General features: G+C 39.7%; 1 protein-coding gene across 2 annotated transcripts in view; it reads left to right on the top strand.

The window, feature by feature from the left end:
• Positions 1-5,863: 5,863 nt before the first annotated feature.
• Positions 5,864-19,489, top strand: part of LOC121327542 (amyloid-beta A4 protein-like) — a 54,191-nt gene continuing 40,565 nt past the window's right edge. The window contains exon 1 of one of the 2 annotated variants that reach the window (XM_041271616.1): positions 5,864-6,074. In XM_041271616.1, coding sequence (XP_041127550.1) covers positions 6,015-6,074 — 60 coding nt within the window. In that variant the 5' untranslated portion in view covers positions 5,864-6,014. The remainder of the gene's footprint in view (positions 6,075-19,489) is intronic. The other variant, XM_041271617.1, reaches the window with a different exon arrangement.

The raw sequence follows: 19,489 nt of genomic DNA, 5'->3' as shown, positions 1-19,489 counted from the left end.
TATATTTGTGCAGGTTTTATTTTTTTGTGTCTTTTTAAATAAGAAAATGTAAATTGTTTAGAAAAAAGCTAAACCAGAATAACCTTTTCTTAGAACATAACACTTTTAGCTCTAAATGAAGTGTATGGTAAATGTTTTGAGTGTTTAAGCATCCTATGTAACACTGCACATTGGATTTGACTTTATTGCAGTGAGGTGTGAATAAATGTTAGGCAGCAGGAGGCAGCACAGTACAGGGAACCAAAAAACAAATTATTTAAACTGATAAATTCCTGTGAAATTGTATGACTGAAAATAAAGGACTATGACCCACTTTAGAGCCGGTAACGAGGAGGCGATGCCAACTGAAATTAAATGCTACAGTGTCTTAAATGGAGAAATGGAAGCCTGTTAATGCATTACGGATGGCCAATTTGATTGTGTAGGCCGAAAACAATGTAGCCATGGTTTCAAACATCATAACAAGGTAAGGTAGGTGAAGCTACTCACTTTTGAATGTATAAAGTTTCAGTAATATCTTATCCTAGTATAAAAATCATTACATCTTGTAATAGTGAGATCAGTCCCTACAGATTCTAAACCAGGGGTCTCCAATCCTGGTCCTGGAGCCGGTGTCCCTTCTGGGTTTTGTTCCAGCTGTACTTTAAATTAGTTATTAGAAGCGTAATTGGTCCAATTAAATAATTTAGGGTACAGTTAGAACAAAAGCCAGGAGGGACACCGGCTCTCCAGGACCAGGATTGGAGACCCCTGTTCTAAACAACGGCACCTGATTCTGAGATCTTGAAGATTATTTACCAGTTGAATACTGTAAACTACTTTAATTAGCCTGATTTAAATAATTTGTACTATGCTGTGGTGATGTCTGGCCAGGAAGTAGACCGACCACAGTGCTGGAGTATGTAAGCACTGCTGCGTGTTTTAATAATAAATAAAAAGTTTAAACAAAACAAACACTTATACAAAACAAAAACGGTCCTGTGGCCAAAACAAACAAACACATGTAAAAACAAGTAACGTGCTGGTTTACAGCCAGCACAAGTAGCAATTGTTTTTATTCTTACCTTCCTTATCTTACGACTCACGTCTCTCATTCCGCCTCTGAACACACCACCTTGTTCAGCCAAAGCTACAGGTTTTTATATTGTGGCTGAGGGATTAACTGGCTATCAATTATCTAGTTTGTCCCTCGCCCACATTCGGCACGAGTTTTATCATATGTGTGGTCAACAGCCAGTTTATCAATAAGCACTTGCTGTTGACCATGCATTCGCACGATTTTATCCAGGCTGTCATACAATAATACGGTGTGTTTTTAAATAAACACAAAACAGCACATTTAAATAATAATACAACAAATATAAAATAACACTAAACATAATATGGACAGGGGTGGGGAGTACCCTGTCACATATGCTCATGTAAGTGTTAACTTACCCAGCTGCGAATCAATACAACAGGTTTACTGTTTGTCACTCACCATTAATATTGATGCCTAATTTAGAGTTTTCAGAAAACTGCGGAAAGAGGTCATAGATATAGGAAATCTTTATGCTGTTCATTCAGTCATACCCAAAGCACAGTCCTGTGGCGGTTTATTCTCCTACTCCTTGTTTTCTTTCTATCTTTTGTGATGAAGTACTGTATATATTGTTCTCTTAATTGTAGTGTAATTATGTATTTTATTTTGTATACAACTGTAAGTTGTCCCAGGTAAGGGCATTTGCTAAGAAATAAATAATTAAATAAATAAATAATAGGCTATTTTTCTTTATTGAAGTGCGCACCAGCGCTTAAACTGCACTTTCCTTGTCTGAGTCTCTGTCCCTGCCGATACCATCTGGGCCAACAATGCTACCCTGTCACAGGGGCACAATAATATGTTGTCAAATAATATTTTGCACTTAAACCAGCCTTGCATGTGCATTTCTTTCAATACACTTTTGCAGGGGCCTTCAGGTCCGCCCTAGTTAAATAAAGGAAATGATCAATTGATTCATTATTGTGAGGAGCACAGGGACCAACACCTCTAAAAGACATCAAGCTGAGAGAGAGAGTAGCCCAGCGCAACAATCAATAAGCATTTTATTCTACCCACTCAATAGCAACCCACTCAAAGTCACCAGCGTGCATCTCTATCTGTTACGATCCACCTCTCAAAAACAGCATCCCTAATCCCAAAATTAAACAAAAAATATTTTCAAACATTTTACCAGCAAAATAAATTATTGACATGCAAATTACCTCCTTATGTAACGGGTAGTGTGGCAACACAAATATTAAAGAGGCGATTTGAAAAAACTCCTTTTTAAGCAGTGTTTGTGATGCTCAATTATAAATTCCAAGGTAAAACAAGTAACTGTACTGACTAGCCCAAAAATTTGAGAATGTCCTGAAAAGATCCCAAACTGCAGCTCCTGTGTGTGAGAATGTCCTGACAGTCCCCAGTTTTGAACAGCTCCTGTAACCAGGGTACCTATCCCCATGTAAACAGGGTGTGTACGCTACAACTACATGACGTTGCAAATGCTACGAGTCTCATGTCTCAGAAGATCATGGGCTCATGGGGGGGGGGGGGCAAACCCACCGGCGGGGGGTTGGTTTTACTTTGTGGTTACTTTGTGAGTAAGCTGAATAGATCGATGCATTGGGTAGCTTTTTATTTGACTTTTGTCATTTGCACAATGTAACGATCTGGAGCTTTATGAATAAGAAAATATAAATTAAAAAATAGCCAAACTCACAAGACTACTTGTACACAAAATCAATTCTGCGTTCTTTCTTCACAAATTGATCGATCACGTCTCTGTTGTCTGATGACATTTAAAAAAACAAAATTGTAAGTAGCAATTAGAAATATTATTTCAAAGTTATCAATACATTATAATTCTCACTGTCTTTATAATAAGCAATATTAGCTATTCTTATAACTCTTACCCTAGCTGCCAGCATATTTATGTCCTACCTCTGCTCACTAATGATTGGACAGCTGCAAAACCAGGGCAGATCTTTGACTTTGCAATTGGCTAAACTCCAAAGACCTTCAACTGTTTCTGTCCCACCTCAGCTCACAGTGGACTGCCGCAGATAAAATCATTTATTGGTTGATGGCATCGCAGGCCCTTCAGGAAAATATTATAAGTTTCTCAGCACGTAAAACAAAACGAGCACTGTAAATTGACTGCTGTAGACGGTTTAATTGGGACTGTCAGGTCTGCAGAGAATAACTTGAAGGCCCTGAAGGCACACTTCTTTTTTTAAAAATTAATTTCATGTTCAGGCAAGAAATGCTTCTCTCCCCAGATACTACTATGAGAGGCCAGTCAAAAGCTGAGGTTCGGAATGGATACAGGCCCAGCAAATGTCCCTTGTGGATATACTAGTCGAGCATCTCAAGAGGCGAGAACGGTACATTGGCTGGAAACATATTTATACATTTGGTTCCAGGTTCTTTCGAACACACAGCCATAAGCATGTGAGACACCCCTCAAGTTTGCAGTACTGACAACATACGTAAGAAAACTTTGTAGTGTGTCGAAATTAGTTTAAATGTATTATCATTTTTTGCTTAAATTGTGGGTTACATTTTTACACGGCACATACTGACATAAACTTGTTCACGGCTTTAAACCTCAACGCATTGTGTTTTCTGTTTATGGCTTGTGGTGTATAGGTAAAAGGGTAAAAAGAATGGTGAAATGGCTAGTCATTTATTCTGGTGCAGAGCTCTGGTAAATGCTTTTTTTTTTTTATGTTCACAGTGCGCTTGCAGTGGCGGAAGGGAAAGTTGTGCTGTGGGACTTGGGTGACAGAGTGTTAGTGATAAAGTCGAACAGACAGGACAGGTCCCATGCTGCTTGGAGTTCCGCTAGCTGCTTGAATGGTTGTGGAGAGTAGGGGACAACATGGATAGAGGAAATCCCCCCCACCACCCCTCTGTGGAGGACCCGTCCTGGCAGCTTGCCTGGTGGTAGGGAGAACGTGCTACCCCGGGGGAAAGAAAGGTACCTGGACTGGAAAAGAAAAAGATATAGACAGATCCCGTCTGTAGAACCTACCTTCATCAGACGGGAGCCCTGTGGTGAGGGCCGGGCACCAGCTGGATGCCCGCGGGACCTGGAGGAAAAGGGGAAGAGGGTTAGGATAAGAGAAAGGCATATAGATTAGAGCCTCGCTGAGGCTAAAGCGCACTAGCTGCGAGAGAATAGGTGTTGTAGGGGGTCCCCTCTGACCTACGAGGAACCTGGCCCGGCCGGGGAGTGAGACTCACTCTCCACCCTCCCAAGAGGGGGCCCTGTGCAGACAATGCGGTGAAGGCAGATGAAGTGGAGAAGGAGGGCAAACGCAAATCAAAAGACAAGAGCAGGAAGCAGTGCATAGCTTAAATAGAGTAGAGAGAGAGAGAGAGAGAGAGAGAGAGAGAGAGAGAGAGAGAGAGAGAGAGAGAGAGAGAGAGAGAGAGAGAGATTGACAGATTGGATACCAAGTGGAAGCAGCTCGGATGACAAAGAGCAGGCTGAGTCATCCCGCAGGTGAATGCTTTCTACGGCACCCCCCGAACTATGCGATAAAGGCTACATTTACTGAGCCACAATGGGCTGCATGTGCCTAAAACAGTTACTGGACTGCAGTAATGTTTTATTGAGGGGGGGCAGTAAATGTAATCTCATACAAGCTGGTTTGAAAGGTAATCCTGAGTGAATGCTTTTTGAATCTAGATCACTTTTACTCCGGCAGACTGGATGAATAATAGAATTTGTGAATGCATACTAAAAAAAACAGAAAGAGACTTGAAATGGTTTAGGAATCTAATTATATTGGCATCTGGTTAGCAAAAAAAAAAAAAAAAAGCCAGCCAAATTAATTTAAAACTGAGCAATTGTCTGAGTGGCATTTAAGAATATGAATTACTTAGCAGCAGAATAAAAATCATCTTGAATTAAATTTCCAACGAGATAATTGCATGTCAGTTGCGTTAGAATTATTTGTTTATGCATTTATTGATTTATGCGTGCGTGTGTGTGTGTGCGCGCGCGCGTATGTGTTTGTGCTTCCTTTTGAGTATGTTTTGAATGTTACTGTCCCTTTACACGGGTAATACTCTATACTTTAAACCCATTTCCTTCACTAGCACATTAACATTGCTTTCTGTGGATCATGTGATTTTTTTTTTTTTTACTTAGGTAAAGCCCATAAGTTCCTTTCTTGTTACAGGTGATGGAACCCCACCTGAGTCTTGCGCTGGAGTTCAGTGTTGCACATAAGAAAATATTTTCATTATTTATTTATTTTTACCAGTAACATAGGAAGTGAACTAATTGTGTTGTGGCAGGAAACATGGGCTTTACCTGAGTCAAAGTAAAAATGAAAAGGATAAAAAGGGGACTTTGAAGAAAATTCTTAAACTCAGAGTAATGCCATTAATTTATATGCTACAGTATTACTATTGTCTTTTTACCTAGTTTGCATTTTACGATTTATGTTGTAATCGATTTATCATTTGGTACGTACACTAATGCTTTTATTTTATTTTCTAAACGATTCCACATTATGTGTATTGTTCACGTTGTGTATATATTGCAGTTTACATTCTATTTTCAATCTGCATAAATATATATAAAGGTAAAATATAATTTTAAAAAAATCTAATGAACACCTTAAAGGGGAGTAGTATAACTATAATGGTTACTTCTTCTTGGTGAAGAAGTAATTTCTAAGAATATTATCCTCATAACTTATTTCAGGAATACTAAACGTATTTGTAATGCCTACATTGTACACCAAGTGGCGCTTCGTGTTTGGTGTCGGTATTGAACCACTCCTCGTTCACCTCTTTATTCTCTGATCAGGTGACCGTGGAGCCAGAAGCAGCTGTTCCAGCCCAGCTCGTTCTCCATCACAAACCCTAGCAATACTTCCAGAGAGCAGAGATACATAGACGTATACGGGAACACAGCAAATAGCTTCCCCAGTCAAACCTCGAACTTTTGGACATACCGCCGCCGGGAAACATCATGCAGCAACATTCGGCGTTGCTGCTTTTAATAGCGGCTGCTTTGGCTTTGGCTTTAGAGGTAAGAAAGACTAAATAAACCTGTTTTTTAAGGAATGCAATTCCTTTCTTAGTCAGCCAAGCCAAGACAACTCTCCTGATAACGATTAGTTTGCAAGTGAGAAGAAGAATCCAGACAACGCGAGCTGTCTTTACATTTCTTTATTTCATCTTTGGGTTTAAAAAAAACCCAAATAAACACACACACACACATATATATGTGTGTGTGTTTGAAACGCAGTTAATTTATTTTGTATTGTTTTTATTTGCTAAAAAAAAAGATAAGTGTAAGTGTTGATGGTGTTACGTGAAAGAGGAAGCTGCAGATCCAAAATAAACAACATATATCATTATTCCATCATACTGTAATTATTCTGTGACGGTGTAATAATTGCTGTGGTTGGATTGATCCATCGGCATTGAAATTGAAGATGTGATTTTTATATAGGTGTTTCTGTGACATTCCAGAATAAATGCACAGATTTGGTCGCCTATCATGTATTCATTGCATAGGACAGATGCAAATTTAAATAAATAATCTGCGCTTTGAATTTGCGTGTTTTCTAATAACGTTCGATTACAGTTACTATTAATCATCTGGTATCTGTTACAATCTGAAACCCAGCAAGAGTCTATGTTCTGGTTTCTCTCCTTTTATACAGTTTGCTAAACAGTTACATATATCTTTAAAAAGACGTGTGTGTTTTTGACAAAACTGACTTTTTGAATTTTCCCCATTGTGGAAAGGCTGGGAAAAAGAGATAGCGTCTGTCTGGTTAGTTAGACTTGGAGGAAACCCTTTTTTATCCACTGCGAAGGGGATTGCGTATTTACACAGGTGTGTTGTCTTTCTGCGGGGAGATGCTGTTTTGTATGTGGAGGAGATGAAAGGAGAGAGGCGGAGAGGGAGACAAAGAAGATGGCGCCTCTGCACTGCAGTAAGTCTGTAGACAAGGGGCAGTGAAATACGAAACTGCGAGTAGGCAGATGAGATAATGACTGAGCTGTGGGCTATGGTTAGGGGGCATCTATCGGGGATTAAATAAATAAATAAAAACAACAAGATGGTTTGAAGTGATAATGTTAGGACAAGGAGAGTATGCATGTATTTTGCCACACAGTATTAGGTGGCACCAGACAGATGGGTGAAAAGATTATGGACATATAAAATGTACTTCAAAATACTAATCACTAGTAATCTTCATTGTTATCAGAGTAATCATTCATGAGATTTATGAGTAAAACCCACGTTATAATGCATTTTTATGCATTTAATAATACAGTAATAACAATTCAGCCAGTATCCACAGGGATTAAGGTAGGATATGTTAAATTGTTTGACTGTTAGAAGCAGAGGGACCGGAGGGGGTGAAAGGGTGTGAATTGATTGCAGGAATACGCGTTAATAAAATGCTTGATTGTTGAACATTACTGACACTACCTGGGAATGAGAGAGACTGGGCTGTCTTACACAGAAAAACCCAGACAGGGCTACTGCCTGTGACACATTTTGTTTGCCTGTGTTGCTTTTGTGTTTATTATCCTATTGTCTCATATATAATTAGTAACTCAGTGTTTTATTACCATTTATTGTGTATTAAAAGCAAGTACAAAAACAACTACTGTAAACAAAATTATGAACTAGGGTACAATCCAGCAGCGTTGTCTTCTCGGTTTTGCCCTGTGTTGTTCCTACCTTGTTTTTTACTTGGGGCCCCTCCCCTCTCACACAGATCTACCAAGGTCACACAGACAATGAAATGTATAGAAATCATACCCATTTCTTGCCCTTAATCAAATTGTAATGAGATCTAACCTTGATACTGCCCTCACTGCTGGAGACATTTGACTCCACCAGGTACAGCAGTTCTTATGATTGTGTTAACCTTCCATTATATCCCAGAGGTTCCCCAAAACAGCCTTTACCCAGCTGTAAAGATTAAAGAGCACGCCTGACTTCCCCCGTTGTTCAGATGGAACTGTATCTGTACCTGCTGTAATGGAATGTTTCAATTCTAAACCTTGTAACTGTTTTACATTAAATACTGTGAAACATGTACCTGCTGAAGGAAACAAAGACATGACCCTCCTTACTCATGTTGCTATGGCATCCTGGAAAGGAAGAGGCCAGGTTTCAACTGGGCTTTAAATTCAGAGTTTATCGTCTGTCTCTCTGGTGCAGGGACCCAGATCCCTCATGTGTGCCTGAGGAATGTAAAAAAATAAAATAAGTCAGTGAGCTTAATAGACACATTCCACTGAGGGTATAAAGGCTGGTTAACTTTACAAAACCAAGCAACCTATGAAAAAAACCTCTATTGTTTAGCACAGCATGCAAACTTGAGACCAAAGGAATTGCGTCGGTCTGCTTGAATAATCCAGGTAAAAGGAGTACATGTAAATTACAGGTCCACCCAGATGGCCAGGCAGTCACTATTACAGTTGACCTTGCTCATTCAGTAAGAGTGCCTGGGGTGATTTTAATTTCCAGAAGCAGCCTTTCTTTAAGTGCTGCAGCCCAATCAGTGTTGAGTGAGGCACATGAACTGTGAAAGGGTGGGGGTAGGGACGTATGTTCCTGGGATCCAAGTTGCTAAGCAACCCCTGAAACAATACCAAAGAAACAGCACTTTAAACAAGATGGAGTCAGAGCAGTTGTTGCTTGGTCTACCTTTAAAAACAAACAAACAAAAAAAGAAGTTGGAAATCTGTAGCTTTCTTTTCAGGGGTTATCTGTCCACTTAGAGATGTATTGGTGTTCACTAAGCCTGTATGAGTGTCCTTTAGCAGACGGTTAGTGGGTGTTTTGTGAGGGCTTTGTGGCAGCATGTAGATTATTTGTGTACGCCCTAGTTTTCAACTGATATTAGCAGCCTTGCTTGGTTTGTTGATAAATACTGTCATGTTCAGCATTTTCTTTTTTTTTTAAACCTTGTAAAAACAGCTGTACAGCTTCATTTCAGGATTTGTGACATAAAGCTGCAATTGCTAGCTATGGTCATTCTACAGTAAGTACCAGAACCTGTATCTGACCCTGTATATTACCCTGTGCAAATCTGTTCTATAAACCAATTCCGAGGGGTGGCAATTTCCAAGTAAATTAAAAAAAATTAATTAAATAAAATGCTGTATCCAGCTCATTATTTCCATGTAGCCTAATCCTACTGTGAGAAGCGGATTAAAAACTCCTAGTTTCCTTCTGCTCTAAAATGGATACTAAACATGTGTTGGGTACTCGATACAAGGGTGTCTGCAGTGCGGTATTTCTGAGTGCTGGTTGAGGATACTGAACATAGTTAATATTCATGCAGGGTTTATTGAGTATTTTATCCATAAAGACTAGTTAAATTGTTTGATAAAACTATCGGTACAGTAGAATGAGTTTCCTTACTGTCACCTGTTTGCGAATACATTACAGCTAAAACTAGTGCAGTCTGACTTTATTTAATTTTGTTTGTGAATTACATTTGATAATTCATAGCACTTTTTCAGAAAATAACCATGTTTTTGTAAGATTATTGTTGGCACACATTTGTTTATTCACACTTTGTTTACAGTTGGTTATAAAAGATTTCATTAACCTGAAAAGACATTCTTCGTTGTTCAGACACTCATTCACCAAGAGTCCGTCTGGGGCAGTCTTGTGTGAATTGAGTTTGAAGAAAGAGAGAATAGCGCCTGAAGTTAACCCCATTTTTGCCAGATATTTGACCCATGTGGGCCAGCAATTGCAATGGTTTGTATGAGGAAACGGTTTCTGACTTGAATGCTCCTTCTCCACTGGCACATCTGACCAGGGAGGGCTCGGTTCGGTACTGGTACGGGTGGTTCTCCACTGGCACATCTGACCAGGGAGGGCTCGGTACGGTACAGGGTACAGGTGGTTCTCCACTGGATATTTGTCGAGCTGAGCGAGAACCAAACCGTGAAACTACGGCCTCACAAGACATCTGAATCCGGATGTGAGCTGAGCCAGGGGTGAAAAACAACAAACGTGGCGGGCAGCGAGTGTGATGAGAGAGAAGTACAGCCTTGGGACGCTGAGGAAGTGCAGACTAATTTGTGTGTGGGCAGATAGAAGTGTTTAGGAAGATGGACATAAACCGTGGGTACAGTACACTTAACTTGCACACTCAAAAACACAAAATTCTACCAAATTACTTACCCTTAACCTTTATGTTAATATGAAGAAAAACAATATGAGAAATAACTATCTTTAAATGGAATACCTTTGGCAAATCATATTTTTAAAACCTTTATTTTTTCCCCTTCAGCAGAACTAATTGAACTTTTAGTAAGTCGATTGTAATCGGTGAGATTTGATGACAGTCCTAAATATAGTTACAAAATACAGCGCTACAAGAGACAGCTGTACCATTGATCTTAATTTTTGAACACCATTTGTTTGCGCATCTCTTGGCAATCTGAGTTAAGTAATAACAACTGTCTTACATTGCGTGTGACGTCCGTAACACGGCTGAGCTCTGCAGTGGAAAAACAACCTAGGCTCCCCATAACTGCACTGTGAGGACTCAGTGTAGCCCTGGTGCAGCTCGGTTGTACAGTGGAAAAGGGGCATAAGCTGTTATGCCGTCTGTCTATGGTCAGCAGTGTGGCAAAAGCCAGGGGATCAACTCCATGTTGTCTATTGCTACTGCTATTCAGCTGCCAGAAACAGAAAGTCTGCATTCAGTTTAATTACTATAGAATCCCACACAACCATCATCTAAGAGAGAGAGAGAGAGAGAGAGATCTCTTTACAATGTATTCATTTATTTATTGGTCACGCTTTGAAAAGGCAGGTTCATTTTCAGACATGTGGAAATGTACTGACTCTGGTATTTACAGTGTTTTTCCAAAGACGTTTGATCTTTAAACATATCATTTTCTTGACTAGCACCAGGTTTTGTAAAGGTACGGCAAGTGCCATTTTAGTTATTTTTTTTTTTAAAAGACTAGCTTTTTAAAGACCAATTTGTGTAGATTGTTAAACACAGTGTCTTGCACAGTTTAGACCAGCAAGTCATCAGTGGTGAACATATTACTTCTGAGATGCACGGACAGATAATTAAACCAGGGGTAGAGACCTGACCATGGTGTACCTCCGCCCCTCCCCCAGGCCAGCTGTGTAATAAAAATCCAAACATCAGCACCAAATGAGTCTGCGCATCTGAAGTGGGCTGCTGCACAGGGGAAATCAGTTTGATTAAATGCAAAACGACGGTTAATCTTGATTCCTCCCTGCTGTCCTGGAGGACTGATTTGATATTAAAACAATTTCTTTGCCATGAAAGCCTCTTGGGACTAAGCCAGTTTCCGTGATTGCAGACACAAACTAGTAGAATATATGTGGGTAGAGCAGGTGCAATGGTACAGAGAAAGTGTCCCTTTTGTTTTGGTTTTATTTTTTACTGATCACTTTCTGTGGTAATTTAAAGTTGTATGCTGTACATTCTACAACAACACTTTAGATAAGTCAAATTTCAATTTCAGGTCTAGGTAAATTATAATATTATTATATAATAGTCCATTTTTAGTAATATGAATTGGAATTTTAAGCATTACAGTAGATTCCACTAAATCCTAACTAAGCTCCATTCATTAAATTTCCAGGTTTAAAATATTAGTTATTTTTCAAACCAGACTGAAGATGAAAGTTCAAATTATGTTTCTGCAAACTGTTCTTGACACCTTGTAAATTAAGGTAGAGTGTTTGTGGTTCTTGTAGTATTTTAGCATTAGTGGAATGGAATAGCAATCAGCAACTTGATAGTATTTGGCAATCCCATATGCCTAAGATCCTTCCCCACATCATAAATTAGAAGCTTTTACAGCTAAATTAGCACGGGCATGTGTGACCATAATGATCCTGTTTGTTAATTTGCAGCTTCCCTTTTACCTCCTCTTCCTCTCCCCCTGCCTTTTTACCATCTCCATGCAAACAACAAAACAACAATCTCCAGCAGCTACAAGCCCCCTACTGTGTGATAATGTAATGCAACTTGCGTTTTATTCCCATTACCTAGGAATCTGACCTCCCGGCTCGTGTGTTATTTGTTCCTTGTTTTCATACCACTGTTCTACAAAGATTGATGCAATAAACAAAGCCTTGGTGTGGCAGTAGATTAGGGTACAGCTAATCCTGGGTCATGCGTGAGTGATTGAACCCATCAGCGACTGCAGACAACACTTCCCAGTGATCAGCGACTTGCAGCTTTTCAAAACAAGATTAGTGTATAGAGCAGCAGTCCCGGTATATTGTGGCGGGATTCGCAGCATTGTATGGCTCTTCATTCTTCAGATCCACATCAGCAGCCTTTGGCAAAAACTAAATGACTGTGTAAAGCGTGTAAGTTTATCCTTTATGGGAATTCACAATGAAAGAAAAATACATGCTCCAGTATTTTAGGTGTGGTGTTTGGGCTTCCAGAAAGTAAGACTTATTGAACTGTAAAGATATACAGTCCCTTTATTAGCTTCAGGGCTACTTTTACTGCTGAACTTTAACTCTAGAAAAGAAAAAGAAACCTGTAGTTTCAAAAGCAGGTGCAGTCATGACATCTTAAATATTTCATATGTGTCTATAACTAGCATTGTGCCTTTTCCATTTTGTGTTCAGCATTCAGGCTGAAAATGATAACTGCTGGAAGACTTACAATGCTGTGAGAGCACGTGGCGTGAATTTCACTGCATCAACCAAAAAAAAAAAAAAAACCTGCTGCATGCCTGTTATGAAATCTGTGATTTCTATTGGAAGAAATTATTTCATTGCCATATGTAAGGCACTTAATTTATTACCCGATCGCCGAATGGCAAAATACGACATGTATTTCAGTTAACACATTGCCTGGAGGGCTTCACGTGTAATACTGTGTTCAGGAAGCTCTTTCAGAATCCATGGCGTGTAGTAAATGTAGCGAGGCTGCTATCTGTTACTGGATCTAGGAATTAACTACCTGTATGCACAAACAGGTTGTTAACCAGCATGAAGCCTCCTGTCTTGCAAGTGTTAATTCTGTTCTTATTCCAGTTACCTCATGAAGACAGCATGGAGCAAGGTTAAACCCTGATGCAAACTGCTCCAGCTCCTTTATTGGAAAATCATTATTTTTAATTAGCTGTTCCCTGAAGTGGACACCCTGCTGTAGCCACAGATTTTTCTCAAAGAGTGGAACACTGGTTTTGTAATCCATCCAGCTACACATTTCCTCCAGTATATCGGTATATAGATGTGTACAGAATATTTGCTATCTAAAACCTCAAGGCTGAAAATACTGAAATGTGTATTATGTACCGCATTGTGTTTAGTAAGTGTGTTTGGGACTTGATCTCCGGAGTTGGGATCCACATTCCATTTTTGTTCCAAGCTTCTCTTGAACTCTGTTCATGTGTTTTCCAGAGCTGATGAGTGAAGGAAGCTGTTGTTAAGTGTCCTGTCACTAGATATCTGCCCAGCACAGAGACCCACTTCCTGATGTGAAAACACACTGCAATCTTACACTGCTGTGGTTAATTCCACAACTGTACACAGGGCTGCATTCACTGCACCAGTGCTTGGGTCAGCACATATAGTACTTCTATTTTATTTGTTTTGTTTTGTTTTCCCTGAATTTTTAGGTTTAAAGTTCTCCATTTTTGAAAGACCATTTGTACAGCAGGCTGCAGTTAAGGAGTTACTGACAGGTAGATCATTTATTTTGTCCTGTTTTCTCATTGAGCACTGCCTTTTGTTGGAATTTATTTGGTAACAGAAGCGTTTTCAATTTTGCAGTTGATGCTTTCACACATTTTGGTGCTGCCAGTTGCCTATAGATCACCAGGTTGCTTTCCAGGAATACATGGAAAATTATGACAGAAGGATTTGGACATTCCATGGTTAATGTGTGTAATGGCACAGCTGGTATAGTATTCCGGGTGGTTCTCCCATCTAAATCTGAGATCTGACAGAACTGTTCCAGGTGACCTTCCTTGCAGTAACTGTGGCATGAGCAATTTGTCTGCTGTTTAGTATAACCTTTTGCTGAAGAGTTTCTGAACTAGTGCTGGGACAAATATCCAAATAGTCAAAAAAACTTTTTTTGACATGTATAAAAGTAAATAAACCAGATTATCCATGCACATGCATAGTGCTCTCTATGGAAAGCCAGCTGGGACAAAAATACATTGTGCTGCTTTAGAGTGAGCCAGAATCTCATGGGGCAGAAATAAGGCAAGTACGTCATTCTGAAATGCCTCTCTTAAACGGTACCCAGCTTCCTGGAAATGTTGTGTACTGATTTTTATATAGACTGTATATGTCATGTATATTTCGTTGCGACTTTATGTGGAATGTAATAAATGAGAATCAAAACTGTGAGTTTTTTCCCCCTTCACTTTACAATGCCATTCCACGCTTTTGTTTTATTGAAATGTTTAAAGTTAAATTTCAGTTTTCGTTTGCTTGTTCATCTACAAAAAGGCACAAGTACACCTCATGATATTACTTTATGAACTTTGTTTACTGTGAATAAATGGCAAGGAATGAAAATATATAAAGTGCATTGTCCACTTTAGTGTTTATTTCAGGAATAAACAGAACAATGTTTAACTTGAACTGTTATTTGGCATCCTTTGTTTTGCAGTTAATTCACTGGGGTAAAGTAAGCCCTACACCACTTATTATTTACTCCAGGGATATTTTTCCATTTGAACATGTAAAATAGAAGGCACACAAGGGCCACGGCCACAGCCACACCCCCTGCCCCTGCTGCTGTTTCTGCCTTCGTTCAGACCGGTATAATGGCTTTTATTACTTTTTAAAAAATGAACGAATATTTAAATTTATATCCGAACATGAAAATCCTGTGTTTGTCCCAGCACTAGTTTCAACCATGCTCCTATCTCATGGACTGGCTGGAATGTGGCTCCCTGCCTGAGGGCCTGTTATTTTGGGCACTTCCTTTAATTAGCGTCCCTATGTTTGCACCTGGTGTCCAGTGTTGGGCAGTGAGGTCGGGTTACACAGACACATCCTTGACAGCTTACTAAGGCTCTGGTAAATAACTGTGTTCGTTCAGAGAGCCATGGGTCCCACTATTGGCTGTGCTTGTTTACATTGCAGTATTTATTCAACCAAATCCAAGCTACATTTTAATTTTTTAAACTTAAAATTGATTGTATGTAACCTACGACAGAGCTACCTAGCAGAATACAAGACAGAACTCAGTACTAGGAAGTACCTGTAGCAGTATTAATGTTGCTGCATTATGTTGACCCATAAATCGTTATCATCAGTGATACACTTTTTTGACTGAAAGAAAAAAGACATTTACAGTTCAAAAGGAGTAACGGACAGCTTTAGACAGACATGTCTGAGTTATGTAATTCTGGTTGGGTAACATTATCCAACTGTTTATATTGTTGGTGACAGTTCAAGGTAAGTAACTGAGAATCTAGCCAATTTTCTATTGTGGATTGATCACAATACACCTACTGTCTAATCTGAACTGATGGCTTGAATAAATTACTTTTATTATTTTTACGTTGCATTGCGAATTCACCATTTTGGTGCCAGTATCATTTTCTCTCAAATCGTGAAGGTGTTCTTCAATGCTGCATTCTGTCCTCCCATGTGTCCCCTGAGTTGGCTATCCCTGCAATTCTTCCTGTGTGATTTTAGAATGGCGACCTAAAGCATCCTCGTAACTATTCTTTCCCAGGGCAGCACAATGGCGCAAGTGGCCTTTTCTGTCTGCTGCTGCTGTTTGTCTGTGCAGATTTGTGTCTCTTGCTTTTAGGATTTGGACCATGACAGAAAGGTGGGATACAGCAGGGGCAAGGAACTTGATTGGTAATTTGGTGATCATCACAGCAGACTGTAAAACACTCACATATGAGATGGCAGCCTGCCTGCAGTACAGAACAAGGTGCTTGAGAGACCAGGCATAAAAAGATGAAACTGAGACAGGCAAACTGGTAGGTTGTTTAGACACTGAATAGTACTGTTTTGATTTCCCTTTTGTGAGTGATATAGTTGCAATACAATATGGATTTTTTTTAACCATTGTTAGATTAAATATCGGGACTCCGAAAAATAGAACTTTGTACGTCCCCACGTGTTGCTACAACTGTTTAAATAACATACCTATAATTTATTTTCATTGTTAACACCCTATTGTTTGATTTTAAAACAACTGTACTTAAAATCAACTAGATTTTACAATCATGTTTTTTCAACATATGACTGCTCAAACGTAGTCAGATCTCAGCTGAACTGGGTTTGGAGTTGAGATCTAGCTCACGGACAGAAGAGCAACTAAATAATTATATATATATATATATATATATATATATATATATATATATATATATATACAATAATATGATATATAAGGAAGTGCCCTGGCTTTTCTGTTCCATACTACATCGTGAATCGTTACTGCTGTTAGCTGTTTGACAATGTGGGCAATTGACCTTACACTGTCCGTGCACTAGAGCATACATTTTGAAAAGAGCTTTGAAACAGACTGTAATGTTGTAAGTGTAAAGAATTGTCAGGATGTTAACAATGAAAAGAGAAATTACAGGTAAGTTATTTAAACAGTTTTAATAACACTTGGGGGTGTGTAACGCTATCTTTTTCAGAACCCTGCTACTGACTCTTAAATATATAGTGTAAAATATTAATTTGGGAATTCCTATCCCTCCTCCATCCACAGGCCTCTGCAGTTTTCTCAATTGAAAGCGACGGTGTTTCCCATTCCATAGGAAATGGTTACACAGTCTGAAATTGTGAGAAGTATTTGCTTGGAATCTTTAATAGGGAGACCATGCAGTAAATTTGGGTACACTGTACATTTTTATAATATAGGCTTTTCCCCATAAAAGACAATGTGAAAGACCATCTTGTAAAATCAGCTGTGATTTCATCTACTGAAACAAAGGTTCAATATTACATTAAACTAATGGACATCTTATTTGGGTAGAATATTAAGGCCCATTTAAACATGCACTTTTAAAAACATAGGTGTGCTTTTGTGACCTTAAACTGTACTTCCTCTTGTCTTTCTCTATCGTCCTAGTTATTCTCACACACACTGTGCCGCACTGCTACACTAAGAGTGGCGTGCATGTGGATTCAAGATGTCTGTCTCACCACTGCTCATCTACAGACTGTTATTTGGCCACCTGGGTACTGATCCAGATCAGTAGTTCCTGAAACAGCTGTATCTTTTCAAGGCAGATGATTGTTTCTGCCATTGTCTGGGAAGTAAATTTGCACTGGGCAGTTTATTTCCTGTCCAGGGCATGACATGACACAGTTTTCAGTAGAGCGGCTACATACGGAAGCAGTAAAGAAATGGATGTCAATCTGCCACTGTGACCTCCAGGAACAAGTTAGTGGCTGGATTCAGTGGCCCCAAGATTATTAGACTAAATTGCTGTATTTGGTGTTGGGAAGCCCTTAGGGCTGTTAATGAAGCCCACTGCAGCATTTTGGCAGTGTCATTGTCGCTGTCAGGTTTGATAGCCCTGCTGCACTTTCCTCTGCTGTCCCTAATGTATTAGCGATTACACACACGCACACCCCCCTGGAATGGAGGATATATGACTGAAGGGTTTCTCTGGCCTCACAGTCTTGGTGGGTTATGTTGAACTCTTGGAGACTCCCTCTCATCCACCCTCCCTTCTCTCTCTCTGTCTCTCTTGCTCCTCTCTCTGTCAGCCTTTGTACACTCTCTGTTCCCCAGTACAAAGAATCTTTTCAGCACAGCTCTTACCAGCCCCTCTCAGTCCTTTGCCTGGTGATGTGAGGGCAGCAGCGCTGCTTCTAAACAAAGCTGAACAGCGTGTAGAGCTTTCACAGCATCCCCCCACTGCTCTGAGTGAGGGAACTCTACCGAAGACAGGTGTGCTCTCAGCCACCTGTGTGTGTATGTGGTCCTAATTAATACATGACACAAAACCATCTAGTTTCTCCATTTCAGTGTTTTGTGTGTTACAGGCCTGTTCATCCCTTGATTTTTTTTTTTTTTTTTAAACAAAGAATAATATATGAATATCGGCGTCACCAAGACCTAAAGGAATCAAATGAAACACTAGGTTACTCGGTCATATCTGCGTGTGTGTGTGTAGTTTGTTGCATGGACTGATACACAAAACCATTACTGTCTGCATGTTGTTACTAGCGAGAGAAATAGAGAGCCATTATCCTTTCTATAGGTCTCTCAGAGAGGTGCAGACAGCTGTCTCTGTCTCATTCTCCTCACCTAATACCTCCGACAGGAACAGACCGCAATTAAACAGAGTCAGTATTGCTCTTGATTCACTGCCACACAGGAGCACTGTCAAATTGAACAGACTTCCAACAGCAAAGCCTGTGTGTTCAGCTTTAGTGTTTCTGTGCAGAATAAGAAAGCAACCTGTTAAGGTGAACAAGTGACTGGGCCAGAACGAAAGTGCTTATTCAAATAATAATGCGTGGTGCCTTTTAAACTTACCAGACAAAGGGAATTTTACTTTGACCTACTATTGATAAGTCATGTCACCATTCTGATAAGTAGCTTCCTATGATTTCTCTCATTTATTCCGTGTTCCCTCGACTCTTTTATGGTGTTTCGGTTATTCTGAGTGGTTCTCTTTGCTGTCTGTCAGGGAGTTCAGGAGCGTCTCTTTACTTCTAGTGGCCTGTCTGTAGTAGATCAGCCAAAGCATCTTAGGACCCTCTTGCATACAATCAAATCCAGGCTTCATTACGGGCCAGTGCTAAGTGTGGCCAACTAATAGTTGCCTAGCTATACTGACCGGAGTTGCTGGTTTGACTGCTCACATTGTTTGCAGGAGCAGTGTCTGCAGTGGTACTGGTCTGTGCCTACCTCCATTCCATGAAAGAGTGCTGTCCTTCCTTTGCACACCCCCCTCACCCTATGTCTGGGAGTAGATGGAATAAATGTTCAGCTTTTCTGAGGATTTCTTTTCTGAGGCTTCCTGTTCCCCTCGCTTGTACCCATGTGACCTGTCCAGATCACTAAACTGGTGCTTATTAAGTCTTAATCGCCCAGCCTCGGCAGAGGGACCCAGCCAGTTCTGTCTGGCAGTTAAGTTTTGGTAGTGATGTGGGGGGGTCAAACAGGTACCTATATTTATAGGCAAGTTCTAACCAAATGGTGTTGCATAGTAATGCTTCTGACTACATTATCAAACTGCTCACAATCATTAGATGTATTACAAAAATGATTTACTACAGGACTTCACATAAAAATACAGTTTGTGACTGCACATAAATACAGGACATTACATCAGGTGAGACATGAATCACAAATTAAAGGGTTGGACAACAGAGTAAATACTGTATTATCCAAGTATTTCTTTCTTTTGTCTTTATCACCTTGTACAGTGTGAGCGAGAGTAAGTGATTGGAATCTAAATGGTTAAAGTTGTTAAGCTTTATCTCCATGG

The sequence above is a fragment of the Polyodon spathula genome, chromosome 15, assembly GCF_017654505.1.
Source record: "Polyodon spathula isolate WHYD16114869_AA chromosome 15, ASM1765450v1, whole genome shotgun sequence".
Classification (NCBI taxonomy): domain Eukaryota; kingdom Metazoa; phylum Chordata; class Actinopteri; order Acipenseriformes; family Polyodontidae; genus Polyodon; species Polyodon spathula.
This window is presented reverse-complemented; position numbering and strand designations above follow the sequence as displayed.